General features: G+C 29.1%; 2 protein-coding genes across 2 annotated transcripts; both read left to right on the plus strand.

The window, feature by feature from the left end:
* The first annotated feature begins 1,620 nt into the window (after positions 1-1,620).
* LOC148233231 (beta-galactosidase-like) lies at positions 1,621-6,866 on the plus strand. The gene is made up of 12 exons (XM_088190322.1): positions 1,621-1,812; positions 3,486-3,618; positions 3,716-3,900; positions 4,609-4,759; positions 4,828-4,891; positions 4,950-5,044; positions 5,105-5,285; positions 5,351-5,572; positions 5,639-6,033; positions 6,097-6,228; positions 6,285-6,521; positions 6,580-6,866. The coding sequence occupies exons 2-12, from the start codon at positions 3,493-3,495 to the stop codon at positions 6,790-6,792; spliced, it is 2,001 nt and encodes a 666-aa protein (XP_088046448.1). The 5' UTR covers positions 1,621-1,812; positions 3,486-3,492; the 3' UTR covers positions 6,793-6,866.
* A 4,128-nt stretch (positions 6,867-10,994) lies between these two features.
* LOC148233232 (beta-galactosidase-like) lies at positions 10,995-16,217 on the plus strand. Its single transcript, XM_088190323.1, has 12 exons — positions 10,995-11,031; positions 11,767-11,875; positions 13,041-13,225; positions 13,853-14,003; positions 14,084-14,147; positions 14,210-14,304; positions 14,366-14,546; positions 14,614-14,835; positions 14,901-15,295; positions 15,361-15,492; positions 15,549-15,788; positions 15,847-16,217. Exons 2-12 carry the CDS (start codon positions 11,774-11,776, stop codon positions 16,057-16,059), a joined length of 1,980 nt encoding a protein of 659 aa, XP_088046449.1. The 5' UTR covers positions 10,995-11,031; positions 11,767-11,773; the 3' UTR covers positions 16,060-16,217.
* The last annotated feature ends 2,860 nt before the right edge of the window (positions 16,218-19,077 follow it).

Below are 19,077 nucleotides of genomic sequence, written 5' to 3' on the forward strand. Positions count from 1 at the left end.
CTGTAGAGAAGAAGGTATCCATAACAGATCTAAATCATCTGCACACAGAAGGAAACTTAAATTTGTAATTGCCGTATTTGTCATTAATAAATAACGTGAAGAGTAGAGGGCCTAGATTGGACCCTTGAGGAACCCCTTCGAAAATCGGCCGCCAAAGATCGGAACTCAAAATCGGAATTCTTTCGAAAATCGGCCGCCAAAGGTTACAAACTCTACAATAAATTCTACAAACATGCAAATTTGCGTATAAAGTAATATTTAGCTGAATTTATTACCCAAATATTTTAGTATTATCCTATTTTAGTATCAAATATATCCTTGTTTATGTGTATTATATATGAAAAATCCCAGTTATATATATTTTTAATGAGAATATTAACAACAAACTATTTTTTAATCTAAACATTTTTTGATGGTCATAAAGACCAGTAAAACTGTTTCGGCTGTATATTGGGGGCAGTCAGTTTAAAATTAGCGGTACTATTTAATTTAACGCTACACCACTGGCGTATGTATGCGCTTATATACGCTTGGTCGCGATAAAGGAGGTTCTTTTGCTTGCCTAGAAATTGCGATGATTTGGAGGTGAAATTAGATTTGTTATTATCTTCAGTGGCGTAGCTATGGGGGGGCGGAGGGGGTGGGCTGCCCCGGGCGGCACTTGCTTGGGGGCGGCATATTCTCAATGGGATCACTTAGTGTGGTTCTTAACCCTGAATGTACTAAAACTTATATACGTTTACGAATAAGAAGAGCTTAATTATAACCAATTTATTTTTTAAGAAATGCTGATTTTATGACCCTACAAAAAATGTATGGGTGGGCGGCAATTTTAAGGATCGCCCTGGGCGGCACATACCCTAGCTACGCCACTGATTATCTTTTAAAAGAACATCTTTGCGTAATCGCTATAGTTTGAATAGCTGAAGATTCGGCAACTTTGCTGTGCAATACAGCCGGATGTGAATTACAAATGGAAATAAATAATTTTCAATTATATAAGCAATTACAAAAATTTGCGAGTGTAATTAGATTCGCTTAATGTATTACAAGAATCGTTGGAGTTTGAACATGTGGAGATTTGGCAACACTATAAGCACTTGTCGCCATTTGTCAATGCCATACATTATTTGTGTTCGTAGTGGCATCGAACGGCTGTTGCTGCATTTGGGTGATACTAATTCATGAAAATATCTGTTGATATTTTTTAATTGTGTTTTTAAGTGTATGTGTGACAAGTCCTCTTCTCACGGTCAATGTGGTTTTATCAATATAGATTCCATAATGTATATTTTTTGTAAAGTTTTGAAAGCTAATCAACAAAATGCCTATGTATATATAAAATAAAATCTTATAATGGAATACTATCGGAATGCAAAATTGTTTGTGTATAATGCAGATACATATATCAATGTTATCTTTACATCAAAAAAAGTGCGAAATTGCCATTGAATGTAATGTATGTTATTCAAAAATATTGATTCAATTCTTACAAACAGAAAGTTTTAAAGTTTGCACTGTACATGCAGATTATTTTGGCATCTATTTCACAATTGAATCATGAAGTGCATGTGCAATTTATTATGGTATATATAACCTTAAACTTTTGGGGTCAAACTCGATCGTAAGATCGCGGTCAAATACGTGGGTAAGTATCAGGTTTTCGATGACCGATAAAAACGAGCAACAGGCATCGTGACTGACTGACATGACAGAGTGCCAATTGCCGTCTCGTCCGTCGACCGAACAGGTCTGCTTCTGCTTTGTGCATCGTTCTAAACTTAGAACACAAAAGGATACACTTAATTAATGGTATGGAGAATTTCTTTGTGAAACGGGCTATTAATATTTAAACGAAAAAAAGTCTGACTGATTAATATATGATATTATAAAATATTACTTCACGAATTAATCTCATAAGGGTTGATATATTAATGGTTATTTTTCCTTTCATATTTTTATACCAAATGTATAATTTACTTAGGTTTTATATTTGTTGCTTCTTTTATAATAATTCACTCCTGAATGTACAGATAATGTGTTACATATTTAAATCAACAAGAATGTGTATCTCTAAATTTTCGTGATTTAATTTAATTTATTATGTAACACCTCATTTTTAATATAACATATTAGATAATTTTATAAAATACAACCATAGTATTTAAAGCGAAATAAAAAAATCACGATTAATACTTTAAATAATATAAATAAAGTTAATTTACAATATCGTGTGTATCGGCAAAATGTCATAAAAATATTAATTGGAATTTATTGATTGCTTCCAATTAAATTATTTAATCCATAATTTTCATTGCCTGTTTTAAGCTTAACTTATTGTATTTTTCTTAATATAAGCACCGTACTCTTTCGTCCATCGAGTAGGTCTACTACTGCTTTTTGCATCGATATAAACTAAGAACTGGAAAATATATACCTAAATAATGGTATAGATGATTTCTTTGTGTAACATTTTAATTATATATAAATGAAACTATGTAATTAATATTTATAACAGGTTTCGCATCTGATATTGAATAATATTTTTCTTTTAATTTCTAGAATACAGATTTTACTATCTTTCGTTAACTACTAAATGTTTCAACTGACTCTTTTCTTTTGCATACAAGCTTATAATATTGTTTAATGGACGAGAGTTTTTTAAATCAAAGAGAAAAATCTAAATTTCTGCATGTTTTTTATGATACACCTCGTTTTAAAGATAATTTTCTTAAATATAATCGTGCCATTGTTTTTTTTTGGAAATTTTTCAAATAATAAGACTTTAACAGATATTGTGTTATTCTTTGTTCCTTTCATGAGTCTAAATTATAATTTAATATCACTAGATTTTTTGCAATAAAGTGTACCACAATGAAAATCAACCTACTAAAAGGCGATAAAATTTTACGATATGTTACAAAATGTCTCCATAATTAATGTAGAGCCAGCATTGGAATTATTGACATTTTTCCTCTGGAATGTCTTGTAAATATTTATGATAATTAAATTCAATTTAAATGAGTATTTATATTTTTAATGTAAACTTAATAATATATTACATTTATTACTGTTTATTATTTAAGATTATTTTTTTGTCAAGAAATCATAATAAAGTTGATAAAAAACAATATTTTTTTAGGTAAAATTCCCAAGTTCAGAAGTTTATCATCTTTAAAATATAAAATATATAACAACTATAGCTTATGTATTAGAAAGTTAAAATTCATTAGTATTCCTTCAATGTATTCTTTATGCGGTATACAAAACGTAATAAAAATAATTATTATCTACTCCGCTTCCTCTAGCAATGCGATAATTTGCTGTTGAATAAACTTACAATCGATTTCTACATGACCTACGTACAGATAATGTATTACATATTACACGTTGATAAACGATTTGTGTTTTTTAAAAAACAATATGTAGTACTCTATTAACTAAAGTCGTTAAAATTCTAATTAAAACATATTTTTGTTACACAGATACACAATGAAGACTAGACAAGTGCTCTTAGTATTATGGGCATTATTCTTATGTACAAAGGCGATACAAAGTGAGCCTAAGATTGTCGAGGCAGAAAATGAGGAGAACAATGTGGATGTAAACAAATATCAGGTAAAAATTAGGCGATTTTTAACACTATAAAACAGTATTAAATAAATATATGATTGAGCAAAAACTGCAATAATAAATTATTTAATGTTATTTACAGATTGGACCAAATAATATTTCAAGATTCAGGCAATTTACCATCGACTATGATAGAGATACGTTCCAGATGGATGGAAAACCTTTTCAGTTTATCGCTGGTTCTATCCACTATTTCAGGGTGCCTCACGAATATTGGAGAGATAGGATTAGGGCCATGAAAGCGGCGGGACTTAACACAATAACAACGTAAATATTTATTTAAAGCAATTTATATTCGCATACACTAACTGTTATTTCATTTAACCGCACTCCGCTACGACACCTTACAGATTAGCATCATGAGAATGTATCGATTAATACTTTTTATAATAATATTCCGATGAGAGAGAATCGAATAATGTAGATCTAAACCGAATTTTGATCTCTCGAAAACAATTATCGCTTCTCAAAAATCCGCGTCAAAAGCAATAAAATCATGGCGTCACCGTCGCAGTGGAAACGCTCGTTAAAGTATATTTTCGCTAGTAAAAATATATATCTACCGGTGAAAATGTATTTAGACTTTATTAGCGAAAATATAATTTCACTGAAAAATACACATTCAATATAACATTTATAGATCGCATGTAAATGAATAATGATAAGTATGCATATGTATATATTTCTACGTATGGAAAAGTTAAAATCTTATAATTTTACTAACACCTGCCTGTAAAAATGAATTCCAATATAATTTCACTGAAATGACATATTTTAAAAATATTTTTGCGATAGAATCAAGACTGTTTATTTTAGATTTTTTTATGGATAACCTGAGAATTTTTTCAGGAAGGGGAGCAAAAGTTGCCTGTTTTTTTTTTTTTAATATTACGGTTATATTATGATTCATAGTATGTATTTCTTAAATGATCCATTTTTCAGGCTGAATTTTAAATTATTTTACTTTTATATTAGATACGTAGAATGGAGCTTCCACGAACCCGAATACAGAGAGTATTCATGGATTGGAGATAAAGATTTAATCAAATTTATAGAAATTATCACAGAAGAAGGCTTGTATATTAATTTAAGACCAGGACCGTACATTTGCGCTGAGCGAGATATGGTAATGTTATCTTTTTTAATTTGACTTTAAAAATAATTACATGCAGAAATTTTAATAAAAACTTTTAGGGCGGTTTTCCATATTGGCTACTGACTAAATATCCAAACATTAAATTGAGGACCAAAGACGAAGGTAATTAAGCAAATTTTCATTTTGAAATTAAATATTAATGTTACTGTTTGGTGTTTAGATTATAAACGCGAAGTTCAAGGTTGGTATAGCGAACTGATGACTAAAATGCAACCGTATCTTTATGGAAATGGAGGAAATATCATCATGGTTCAGGTAGGTGTATTAAATATATTTTATTTAAAATAAAAATTGTTGAATTTGTATATGAAATAGGTAGAAAATGAGTATGGTAGCTATGCCGCTTGCGATAAGGAATATACTTCTTGGTTAGCAAGATTGACTGAAGATTGGGTTAGAGGAGCTGCCGTTTTGTACACGACCGATGGACCGAATGATAGAATGTTGTCTTGTGGTTCTATTCCTGGAGTTTATGCTACAGTTGATTTTGGACCTGGTAAAGCAAACTACTTTATATTTTAAATCATTATATTTATCAGTTTATAATAAATATTTTTTAAGGTACTAATGTTACATCCGCGTGGGAAATGATGCGACGCTACAGTCCCAAAGGTCCTTTGGTTAATTCAGAATATTATCCTGGTTGGTTGACTCATTGGGGTGAACCCATGGCGAGTGTTACATCAGCAGCTGTGGTCAATACATTAGATAAAATGCTTAAAGTAAAGGGAAACGTCAATTTTTATATGTTTTATGGCGGAACAAACTTTGGATTTTCAGCTGGTGAGATTTGAATGTACTTTTAATTATTTACATAAACAGAAAAGTATGTACATATGACTTTTAAAGGAGCGAATTTGAGCCCTGAATACGTCGCAGACATCACATCGTATGATTATGATGCTCCTTTAACCGAAGCAGGAGATCCAACGACTAAATACTTTGAAATTAGAGCTAAAATAGGGGAGTACTTCCAATTGCCTGATACACCAGTGCCAGTTCCTACGCCGAAGGGAAATTATGGCCTTTTGGAATTAAAACCTTTCACGAATTTGATGAGCCCTTTCGGTAGAAGCAGATTAGGTAAAAAAGTTTGGCATAATAAAATTCCTCAGACGATGGAGGCGTTGCAGCAGCATTCTGGACTCTTGTTGTATGAGTCCGCATTGCCTGATGGATTATGGGATCCTTCGCTTCTAACAGTTACTGATTTGAAAGATAGAGCACTCGTCTACATAAACCAGGTTCGATAAAATATAAAAAATATGTTTTTATACATATAATATATATTATTTTATGACTTACAGACATTGGTAGGTATATTGAGTAGATCCAGAAAAATAAACAGTATTCCGTTCATGCCTGCCATGGGTAGCTATTTGCAAATATTGGTTGAAAATCAAGGACGCGTTAATTATGGCTTGGCTGAAGATTATAAGGTATGTCTTAAATGTATTATTTTATATCAGTAGACTTATTATGTGTTATATTGTAGGGAATCAAAGACGAAATTTTAGTCAACGGCAGGCCATTATATAATTGGACAATGACGAATTATCCGCTGGATGACTTTGAATGGGCTGCACAACAGTCGCAATTGCAATCAAATGGCATCTTAGACGATATTGACTCGTCGGATATCTTGAAAAGCGGTCCAGCAGTGTTTATTAAGAATTTTAAAATCATTGAAGATAACATGGACACGTTTGTGGATATGTCTGGTTGGGGAAAGGTAAAGAATAAATTAAAATATTTTCTTGTATAATATTTGATATTATTTTGTTTCGAAGGGATATGTCTGGATTAACAATAGAAATTTGGGAAGATATTGGCCCAATGAAGGACCTCAGGTGACATTGTACTTACCGGGAGTGTATTTGAACCCTAAGCCAGATTCCAACACCATTGTTGTTCTGGAAATGGAGCACGTTCCGAAGAATCGTAGTATTAAATTGGTGAATGAACCAAACTTGGGAACGGACAAAAACTATAAATGGAGATGATAGGAACGATTTTTATAATGTAGATATGAGATGTGATATATATTTTCTTTATATTAAATTGAGATTTTTCCAAAGATTATTTTTACTTTTTAATGCGCTACCACCACTTCTATTTTTTTAAATTTTAAAACTAGTTATCATTAATATAATTAGATAAGCAATCAGCGAAAATATTTATGATAGAACTGCTTACTTATTGAACTAAAATATGATACAATATTAAATATATTTTCGCTGTCTCATACTATCTATCTCATAAAAATACTGCATGGGTCGAGGAAAATTTACCACCAATAATTCTCCACTGATAAGTCAACAATTTTTCGCTAACATATTTTACCGCATTTTGTCATTTCGAAAATGACATTTGTTTGATAGACATATTTGGAGGAAAATTGTGCAACGGGTTAAATGTGGTTAACGGTGCTTTTTGCCTTCCAATGGTTTTGTTGCCGCGACCGTTACAATGAAATATTATTTCTATGCATCGGAGGGTATTTACAAAGTTGTTATTTATATGTTACCTTTTTTCGTTAATGTAACGAGGGCTATTGTGTGGTCCATTCAGTTACTCTTTTGTCACGTTCATACATATTATTGTCGTGGTTACGTGGCTTTGAATAATATCGCCGTACATGTACGGCGGTCGATCTTTCACTGTTAAGGTACCTCATTTACATATATAACTGAAAAATTAAAAACATTATATTTAAAAAAAAAATAAACTAAAATTTTAAAAACGATTTACATATAAAATAATACCAATAAATTAATAAAGTACAAAATATACATAACAAAAAATATGTTATTTTAATTTTATAAAAATATTGAAAGCCTCTGTATTGATATAAAAAAAAATGCACAAGAGCCAAATAATATATAATAAATATGTAAAATAACAAAATTTTATAATAGAAAAGTGTTAAAATAAATTATTAAAACATACTTATATAAAAAAGTAGTAAAATAAATCAAAGTAATAAAATTAATAGAATCACTGATTTTTTTCATTATTATTTACTATAAATGCAATATTAAATAATAATAAATAAATAACAACACATATAATTATGACAATATACGTAAAATTAACTCACTCCTATGTGTATACTAACAAATTAACAATAAATATATTAATTAACTCACTACTCAAAGGGTTAATTGCGCCTGTTTCAAGAGGAACCAAACAAACATATTAATATATCGAGGTTATAAATTTGTAAAAGGTTCAATTGTTTTAAATAATATAAATATTAATTCAAATTTAGTTGTTTTTAATATAAATTACGATATTACACAATTTTGGGTTATTAAAAAATAATTGAATGGCTATTTTTTATTTTATAATGGTTTGAAAATTAGTTAATGTATGTCGATATAATTCTTTTGCAATAGGTTTAATCAAATTTAAATATTTATTTAAATATAAACAGATGGCACTGTTTATTAAAAATATGCATTTAACCCTAGGGTCACAATTTTTTTATTAAAATTATGGAGATGTACAAGGACGTCACGAGGGAGTATTTGTCCCCTTTTGAATTTTGCCAGAAAAATACATACCATTTAATAAAATATTAATTAAATCGAAATATTAATAAAACGACCACTGACTTTTGCCCTCTCCCCTGAAAAATGCTGGAATGAAGTCCATGATTCAAAACTATAAATTTTCGGGTTCCCCTTCAAAGAAAATCTTAAGAAAGCAGTCTTGAATCTATCCCGATTTTTTTTTAAATATGTCATTTTAGTGAAATCATATCGAAATACATTTTCACCGGTAGATATGATTTTTACCAGTAATTAATTTGGCAGGTGCTAGTAAAATTATATGATTTCAACTTTTTTATACGTAGTAATATATATATTTATATACTTATCCTTATTTATTTACATACGATGTATATTAGTGTTACAGTAAATGTGTATTTTAAAGTAAAATTATTCTTTCATTAGTGAAGTCCTAATACATTTTTACCAGTAGATATGTATTTCTATTAGCGATAATATAATTTAACTGATTAGTGCTAGAGAAATTAAATGCTGCTCTACAATGTCCATGAAACTCAATTTGACAGTTGCGAAACGTCCATTAGCTATCAAACCCAAACCTAGCATACATTAATTAATCAAACCTAGCTTGATTTAATGAAAGTTAGAGTTTTATAATAGTTTTAGAAAGTAAGAAATAAATTATAGTTTTAGAACTTTTGCTAGGTCAAGTTCAAAATATAGGCTATACCAACTCATATTTCAAGGGTAAATAATGGAAAGTAAAAGTACAGACAGAAGTCGTATCTCACATATTTGTCTGAATTTCGATATTACATTAAGTTTTAAAAATACGATAGCTATCCTTACTGATACTAATACGAATTTCAGATATGAGAGTATTGGATAATGTGTATTCAAACCGAATTTTGGTCAATAGGAGGGCGCAAAAACACTTCTCAGAAGTCAAAAATTCACGTCAAAAGCAATAAAATCGTGTCAGTGCCGGCGCAGTGGGAACGCTCGATAACGAGCGTTTACACTGTGACGGCGCCGATAATTTTCTATTGAAGCCTACTATCTTATTTTATAAAATAAAATAAAATAAAATTAATAAAAAAACAATAATATAATATCTTGCCTGTTAAATCGGTAATTTACGACGCAACGAATCGACAACATTTTTATTACGAATTTACTGTTATCGTTTTTATTATCTATAACTAAAAGCGTAAAAATTATATTATTTTATATTAGAGCAGTAGTTGTCAAAAAATATTTTAAATAAAGGTTAAAAACTATTAGCTTGCTCTAAACTAAAATTATTCCATTTGTATTTCCCCACTATGTAGAAAACACCTAAAATTTATCCAGTTATTAAACCCGAGAAAAAGAGCATTTTAATAATTTATTATCTTCGCTTAGTAAAGTATTAAAAAAAAATCTTATTAAAAACTTAGTTGCTCCCTCTAAATATTATCAACACATTACATTTAAAAGATGAGCTAATATACATTTAAATATTATACACCAATACTAATTCACCGGCAATAATTTTTCGTAAATAATTAAAAAAATAAAAGTATTTAAAAATTCATAATGTATCAAAATAGCTAGCTACATACCTAGTATTTTTTTATTATATAATAATTAGTTAATAAATTTAAGACTTATCATGCATATATATTTAAAATATATTTGCAGTTATATTAATCAAAATTGGGTTTTTAGAATTGCTATGTGGTCAAAAATAATTTATAAGTAAGTTCAACATAAAAAAGCAGGTATGTTATAACATTTATAAGCTAAAATATATTATATAAAGTTTATTTTATTAAAATTAAATTTAAATAAATTAAGAAAAAACTGAAGCAATATTTCTTACAACTAGATAACCTTGACAACATTCGCCCCTACTAGGAAACTGCAGCAAATGAAGGGTGAGCGGAAAATTGGGTATACGTCTGGATTCCGAGCGTAAATTTACCTAACATATCGCTAAACCCAGGTCCAAAGAGCTTGCCGTTATTGCGTCCCTAAACGCGACATTTAAAGCATGCATATTTTCAAACATCTGACATGGACCAACTATTAAAAAAATCAGCAGTTGTAAAACATTTAAAAATATTTGTACAGATTAAATTTAAAAAAAAAATACTTTATTGAAATTTTCGAGAAATCAGAAAATATTTCAAGAAATAAAAATTCTCGATTTGGTATATTTTCCAGAAATTCTCGAGAAATAATTTTCAAGAAAAAATACTAATATTTATAAATGTTCTCTAGAATTATTGACTACGACAAGATTTAAATTAGTATAAACATAAAATGCCCAAACTTTGGACACATACATTAATTTTTTAATAGTCCCTAGATATGTATATATAATAATTATAAGTAGTTGAGGGTTTATGAATCTAAATGATTACTCTGTAAAACATATTTGTATTTTTCATTAATTTTTATAATTTTCTCTTGTAAACCATAAAATAATTATAAAGCAGCAATTCTAATCATTAATTTCGTTCAATTTGGATGATACATGTGTTTTATTAAATGCAAAAAAAAACATCTTCATCGAAAATATATGTGTTTGCATCAATTGCAAATGTGCATTTTATGAAGGTTTAAAGTTGATTAAAAAATTGTAGTTACTAACAGGTTTTCGATAACCGATTAAAATAAGTAACAAGAATCGCGACTGACTGACGTAAGTGTCGATTTCCGTCTCGTCTGTCAACTGAGTAGGTTTGTTTCTGCGTTGTGCATCGTTTTATACTTATAACACAAAAGTATACATTTTATTTATGTTCTTGAGAATTTTTTTGGGAACAGGCTATTCATATGTGTTCCTTATTAATTGAGAATGGTGACTTAAACAGTGAGGTTTTCTAATGTTCATTGGATACAGATAGGTGTAGTGATTTCCCTATGTTGTCTTCTACATTCAATTTACATGTGAGAAGAAATTATTAAAAAAGACAAGGAACTTTTATTTTGTGAAATTTCAACATAAAACAATATAAATATAAATCATTTCTAGATTCAATATAAATTGTGACTTACATGACGATTACAAGATACCAGATTAGTTAGAAAAAGGGTTTGATAAGTACATATAAATGTAAAAAAAAAATAAGATACTACTTTGTATCGTAAGCAAAGAAAATATATTGAAAAACGCTTTCGATCATATTTAAATTATACTTGTTCTGTATGTCATATGGACCTCAGTGCTTTCCAATTAATATCGTGTCTGAGAGATCAGAATTAGTGATTATTATATAACTTTTATTCTGATCGATCATCACAGATTAGGATTACCTATATTTTCGTAATTTCACACACGAGATGTTTAATTAAAATCGAGCTAGGTCATACATGTTAGGTATTGATAATTCTCTAATAATATACGTTTGTAAGTGATTGATTGTAAATAATGCACTTTAGTAACTAGATAAATATTAAACATTTTTTTTACAGATACAGTATGAAGAATAAAAAAATATTCATAATATTATTGACATTATTATTATATGTAAAAGCTAAACTGATGTTTGAGGCTGGAAAGGATGAGGAGAACAAATATCAGGTAAACATCAGTAAGATTTATAACAAAAATAAGCTCCATTTATAAAAAAATAATGAATCCTTTGTATATGAAAATCTTCATTTTTACAAATTGTGAAATCGTCAAAGATGCGGTAACAGCGGTGTAACAAAAAGGGATAGAAAATCCCTATTTAACAGTCCGAAAGTATTGTTTCACAATGTAAGTTTTATGACACATTTAGTTTCAGTATCCTTAAAAAATAAATATGCGAGTATTTTCAAAAAAATATACACAGCATATTCGGAGGACGATCGTACACAAAAATGACATTCAAGTTTTTTTATTATTTACCGTAAGTGATTTATGATCGTTAGAGTCAAGCTCGCTCGTTATCCATCGGTGGATGGTTAGCACCACTAACACCAGATGTGAATAGATGTTTTAAAATTCAATGAAATTATTTGATTATATAATTAATATTTATTATCGCTTAAGAAGAAACAAAAAATATTTAATGTTTACTTTTGTAAATATAAAAATAAAAAAATCTACATGTACAATTAGGTGATCCAAAAATATAAAAATATACTGGGACGAGTGAGCCGTTTAACTTGTTTTTACTATAAGCAAATTTATATATTAAAATTGTCCCACGCTCACGGACAAAAGGCGAAACAAGAGTGATTCTGAATTCTTTGCCATTTTTTCTGTCTTACTCTGATTTCATGATAACTTTTAATATTGACTGTGAACTCTAAAATTGATATAATATGACTAAAATTAAACCTTTCTTAGTATTTCAATTTTTATAAACCAGTAAAAAATTTATCAAACCAAATTCTTAGTTCTCTGACTAAAAGTACCCTCGCCAAATCCTATTGTGTTTCAATTTAACTTGCCTAACTGTAAATATAATAAAATTAGGATCATAAAAAATATTACTAACTAATCACATTTACTTGGATATGAAACAATCTAATATATTTTTAATTTTTACAGCGATATATTTATTTTTCTCTACTAAAAAATATATAAATATGTTCAATGTTAATAATTAAGCTTTAAATGAAAGCAATATAAACATGATATGTCATATTTAATAATGTAAATGATCATTCATCGGATATAAAACATTGAAAGTTTAATTTATAAAAGGTGTTATTTTATAAGTATGACTAAAAGTGCCAAAAAATATTATTTACAGATTGGTTCAGACAATATTTCACGGTCCAGGCAATTTGCGATCGACTACGATAAAGACACGTTCCTGATGGATGAAAAACCTTTTCAGTATATCTCTGGTTCTATCCACTATTTCAGAGTGCCCCACGAATACTGGAGGGATAGGATTAGAGCAATGAAAGCGGCGGGACTTAATACTATAGAAACGTAAACATTTATTTAAAGCTAATTTATATATATTAAACAATTTTATTAGTATTAATGTAAAACTACGTATTGTGATTTTTCGTTTTTTTAGAATTTTAATATTAGTATTTTAGCATCTTAAAAAATCTTATTATGTAATAAAGCAATATGCTTGCAATTATAATATATAAATATTTTTAAAACTAAATTATTTATATAAATAATGTTTTTACTTATATGCTTTTATATAATTTAATGGGTTTATTACATGTGACAAAATACTTATTATTAGCCAAATTCTTTGTATAGATATACATAATATATTTCAGATAACAAAACTACATTTTAGCAAAACAAATTCAAGTATTTGGTTCTTTATATACAATTAAACCAAAGTACGCATTTTTTTGATTCTATGATGCGATAAAATTCACTAGAATTTTATTTATATTTTAAATAAATATTGCGAGATACATAATATACAAATAAAATAATAAAAAATATGAAGATGTGAGGTACAGAAGTCCGTAAAAATCTGGCTATAATTGCACTTAATGGCACTCCGCCACGACACCATGTAGACTAACTTAGTGTTATAAATCTAAGTTTAATGAAAAGGATTCAATCAGTATCATATTTTTATTTTAGATACGTAGAATGGAGCTTCCACGAGCCTGAATACAGAAATTACTTATGGACCGAGGATAAGGATTTACTCAAATTTATAAAAATTATCACAGAAGAAGGCTTGTATATTATATTGCGTCCAGGACCATATATATGCGCTGAGCGAGATATGGTAATAAAAAACTTTTTTATTTCATCGACTTAAATTGAAAAATGTATTACATGAAGAAGGATTTTATTAAAAACTTTTAGGGTGGTTTTCCATATTGGCTACTGACTAAATATCCCAATATTAAATTGAGAACCAATGACGAAGGTAACTAATTAAATTTTAATCGAACTTAAAATCGAAGATTGATGTCACTGTTTGGTGTTTAGATTATAAATGCGAAGTTCAAAGTTGGTATAGTGAATTGATGACTAAAATTCAACCGTATCTTTATGGAAATGGAGGAAATATCATCATGGTTCAGGTAGAATCATATAAAATACTTTTTATTTTAAGTGCTGTTGTTTAAACTATATATAACATAGGTCGAAAATGAGTATGGTAGCTATGCCGCTTGCGATAAAGAATATACTTCTTGGTTAGCAAAGTTGACTCAAGATTGGGTCAAAGAGGCTGCTGTTTTATTTACAACAGACGGAGCAGAAGATGACATTTTGTCTTGTGGTACAATTGATGGAGTTTATGCTACAGTTGATTTTGGATTTAGTAAGATACATTTATTTATATATATATAATAATTATATCTATCATATTATAACAAAGATATTTTAAGGTACTAATGTTACTTTGGCATGGGAAATAATGCGACGCTACAGTCCCAAAGGTCCTTTGGTCAATTCAGAATATTACCCTGGTTGGATGACTCACTGGGGCCAACCCATAGCTCGTGTTAATTCATCTGATGTGATCAACGCTTTAGATAAAATGCTTAAAGTAAAAGCAAACGTCAACTTTTATATGTTTTATGGCGGAACAAACTTTGGATTTTCAGCTGGTGAGATTTTAATGTACTTTTAATTATTTATATAAACAGAAAAGTATGTGTATATTATTTTAAAGGAGCAAATTTGAGCCCTGAATACGTCGCAGATATCACTTCGTATGATTATGATGCTCCCTTAACAGAAGCAGGAGATCCAACGCCTAAATACTTTGATATTAGAGCTAAAATAGGGGAGTACTTCCAATTGCCTGAAACGCCAATGCCAGTTCCTAGACCGAAGGGAAATTATGGCCTTTTGGAATTAAAACCTTTCACGAATTTGATGAGCCCTGACGGTAGAAGTAGATTGGGTAAAAAAGTTTGGCATAATAAAATTCCTCAGACTATGGAGGCTTTGCAGCAGTATTCTGGACTCTTGTTGTATGAGACCTCATTGCCTGATGGATTATGGGATCCTTCGCTTCTAACAGTTACTGATTTGAAAGATAGAGCGCTTGTCTACATAAACCAGGTTCGATAAAATATAAAAAATATGTTTTTATACATATAATATTTATATTATTTTATGAATTACAGACATTGGTAGGTATATTGAGTAGATCCAGAAAAATAAACAGTATTCCATTCATGCCTGCCATGGGTAGCTATTTGCAAATATTGGTTGAAAATCAAGGACGCGTTAATTTTGGCTTGGCTGAAGATTATAAAGTATGTCTTAAAAGTATTATTTTATATCAGTAGACTTACTGTGTGTTACATTGTAGGGAATCAAGGACGAAATTTTGGTTAATGGAAAGCAATTGTACAATTGGACAATGACGAATTATCCGCTGGATGACTTCGAATGGGCAATAGAAGAGTCGCAGTTATTACAATCGAATGGTATATTGGATTATATTGACTCGTCGGATATTTTGAAAAATGGTCCAGTCGTGTTTATGAAGAGTTTTGTAAATTATGAAGAAAACATGGACACGTTTGTGGATATGTCTGGTTGGGGAAAGGTAAAGAATAAATTAAAATATATTCTTGTATAATATTTGATATTATTTTGTTTCGAAGGGCTATGTCTGGATTAACAATAGACATTTGGGAAGATATTGGCCCAATGAAGGACCTCAGGTGACATTGTACTTACCGGGAGTGTATTTGAACCCTAAGCCAGATTCCAACACCATTGTTGTTCTGGAAATGGAGCACGTTCCGAAGAACCGTAGTATTAAATTGGTGAATGAACCGAACTTGGGAACGGACAGAAACTATAAACGCAGTTAATAAAAACAAAAATTATTAATACATATAAATTTTTGAAATGAAATAAAAATAAGGATTCTTAAGATTTTTTTTGTTTGTCTGATTTGTTTGGTAATAAATTAAATTAATATGGAATATGATTTTAAATTGTATAAAAACATAATAAAAGATTGCTAGTACTTTTGGGTTTTGATTTTGCAGTCAAATAGACCCCGGAAAAGCTGATAACAGTATATTTCAAAAGCATGTATAAATTACCACATGTAGTGTGGTGTAGTTAAGCTGGCAGGTCTTTGAAGTTGAAGAGTCTTCGCTGGCGTGTCAAGTTATATTATTGCCGGCTGTGATGTTTGTGGAGCGTCAAGAAAACTTATTGTGATGTATTTATTCTCTTGGTGCTCTCTGGACGATCCGCTGATGTTTCTCGTATTGATGCAGTCTCCTGACTCGTCTCTACTGCTGTGACTTCGTGGCGTCTTTGTGTCGTTATGAATATAATATTATATCTATACGTCATACCTTGTCATAAAAAAATATAATATAAGGACGGAATAGCGTAGTTCGTAACGTCTCAGACTAATAACTCTGAGGTTACGGGCTCGAGACCCGGCAGCGACACTCGATTATTTATTTAAAAAAATGCGCTATTATTAAAAAACCGGCCCCAGCTGCAGTGACATCTATTGCTTATAAATTATATTACACATAATTATTAACATAGATGTCACCGATTTCTATTTGTTAGCTCATAACAGAAAGTCTATTTGTGAGCTGTAACGAAATACCCAATTATTTTATTTGTAATAATAATAATAATAATAAATACACACAGTGTTAAAGTTAGTACAATTGATCGTCCCAGCGACCATAAAACAATATAATTATTATAAAAAATTAGGTTGCACGTTTCCTATTTTGTTTATTGATTCTGCAATAGATGGCACTAATTTTAGTTTCTAAGTTGTAACTGTTAAAAGACCATTTTATAAAATGATTACATTCACATAAAAATCCGGATTAACGGTTCTAAGTTAACTGGAAAAATAAGTGTCACTGTCATTAAAATGTTTATCTAAATAAATACATATATTGTCGAAAATAAGTAGCAACTATCAAACCATAATCTTATTTATTCTGATTGAAGTATAGAATGTGCACATATCTGTCATTATCAAAATAAGCTATGTGTAATAAATTTAAATTTTTTGTCATCAATCTAAATGCGTAAATTCTAAAGGGCTAGTTACAAATTAAAATGACCTCAATTTTTACATTCATGCAGTACTCGGAGTATGCATATATACATATACACACATATATATATATATATATACATACATATATCCATAAACGTTTTTAAATATGCATGTAGTACATTCAAAAACAGCAATTGACAGAACAATTAATAAAATAGCTTTATTGTTATATTTGAAAATACTACTATGTAGAATACTTGTATAAATAAGTGGGTACCATTATGGTTAGTGTTTTATTTATGCGATGACGATTGGTGACTTTGAGACGATCGTCTGTCGATAAGAACAGAAGATAATATTTCAAGGACAAGGTTTGCTTGCAAGTTTTTTTGCGGGTTAACGGCCGAAATCTGAGCAGGTACGAATCTCAGGTGCGTTTTAGTTTAATAAATTCTCGCCTGAAAATAAAAATTTTACAAAATTATAGTCGATTATGTATTTTATTTTTATCAAGAAATTCTCTACTTTCTACCATTATACTAATTGATATATTTCTTAAAAATATAAAATTTAAAATATATGTATTTTTATAATAAAGCAACTAATGAATATGTACATTACTATAATTTATTAATACTTTTAAAATAAATAAACATAGATTTTACAGTTAAGCTTCTTTTAATTACGTCGATTACGATTTGATAAACTTCATCACATGAAGCGCTTGTTGCACTATTCAAATATTTACGTAACCCTTTTATAACCAGTTATAAACTACATTTATATAATAAAATAACGACATATTTTTTTAATAAATTATATACATCATTTTAGTAAAATTAAATTAGTATAATTAATTAAATACGAATATAATTTTATCATGCGTAAGAAATAATACACGCTGACCGAACAGGGGTACGGTTAAACCCCAGAATCTTATTCAGGCAATATTAAATCATATTAATTTATTTATTTACATATATTCATGCAAGAACATAAAAACTTAACGTAAATAGGTATATATTATACTTGCAGAGAAACTTACTCACACGAAAATTTACACTTTCACAGTAATTGCGAATTACGACGGGAGTAAAAAAACATATTTTCTATATAATAATAATTAAACACATTGCATATTTTTTTTTAAACTATCAGCTATTATATAATTATGTTTATATCTATCACCGTTCATTGATATACAGTGAAATCTCTTTGTAACGCATACCGAAATAACGAAATTCCCAGTATAATGAATCTTTAATTTGTCCCCGAAAAACTTTCATACAAAATGTTTTCATTGTAACAAAGACTGATCTTAGTATAACGAAAAATTTTGATACGAATTTAAGAATGACGCTAAAACTTGACACACTATTTTTCCGAATTCAGTTCTTCCTTGACTTGACGTGTGCCGGATGTGCTCACAAGCGACATTCAAGGTGTTGATTTTTTTATTATTTAGTGTCCTGTTAATATTAAAATGAAATAACAATATGTATTATATATTATTGAGGAAATAATATATTATTAAAAAAAGTGTATGAATATATATTAATTTCTTATTTTAATCAATTGATTTTGTTTTCACTTTATATCCTGTCAAGTTGCCTTGTGATCAATTTCCATGTAAGCAATGATCACCGAACCGATGCATTTATGTATGATATATTATAATATATTATACATACATATGTTGTTAAGCAATTGAATATATTATTTAAAAACGTTTACTATATAAGTCGTTTACTTTTTTGTTATCACCGGAACAGTTTATAGGAAATTTGCGATAAGCCCGTAGACAACCGAGGGTCACTAAAGGGTTAAAATGTGGTCGCCGAAT

This window comes from Plectrocnemia conspersa, unplaced genomic scaffold (assembly GCF_051122295.1).
Source record: "Plectrocnemia conspersa isolate PC_06_02 unplaced genomic scaffold, ASM5112229v1 ptg000008l, whole genome shotgun sequence".
NCBI lineage: Eukaryota > Metazoa > Arthropoda > Insecta > Trichoptera > Polycentropodidae > Plectrocnemia > Plectrocnemia conspersa.

Coding starts and splice junctions, on each gene's coding strand:
- LOC148233231 (XM_088190322.1), top strand. CDS start 3,493: ATGAAGACTAGACAAGTGCTCTTAGTATTATGGGCATTATTCTTATGT. Junction 4,760..4,827: donor TTTGCGCTGAGCGAGATATG/GTAATGTTATCT, acceptor AAAAACTTTTAG/GGCGGTTTTCCATATTGGCT. Junction 5,045..5,104: donor GAAATATCATCATGGTTCAG/GTAGGTGTATTA, acceptor TATATGAAATAG/GTAGAAAATGAGTATGGTAG.
- LOC148233232 (XM_088190323.1), top strand. CDS start 11,774: ATGAAGAATAAAAAAATATTCATAATATTATTGACATTATTATTATAT. Junction 13,226..13,852: donor GGACTTAATACTATAGAAAC/GTAAACATTTAT, acceptor TTTTTATTTTAG/ATACGTAGAATGGAGCTTCC. Junction 14,305..14,365: donor GAAATATCATCATGGTTCAG/GTAGAATCATAT, acceptor TATATAACATAG/GTCGAAAATGAGTATGGTAG.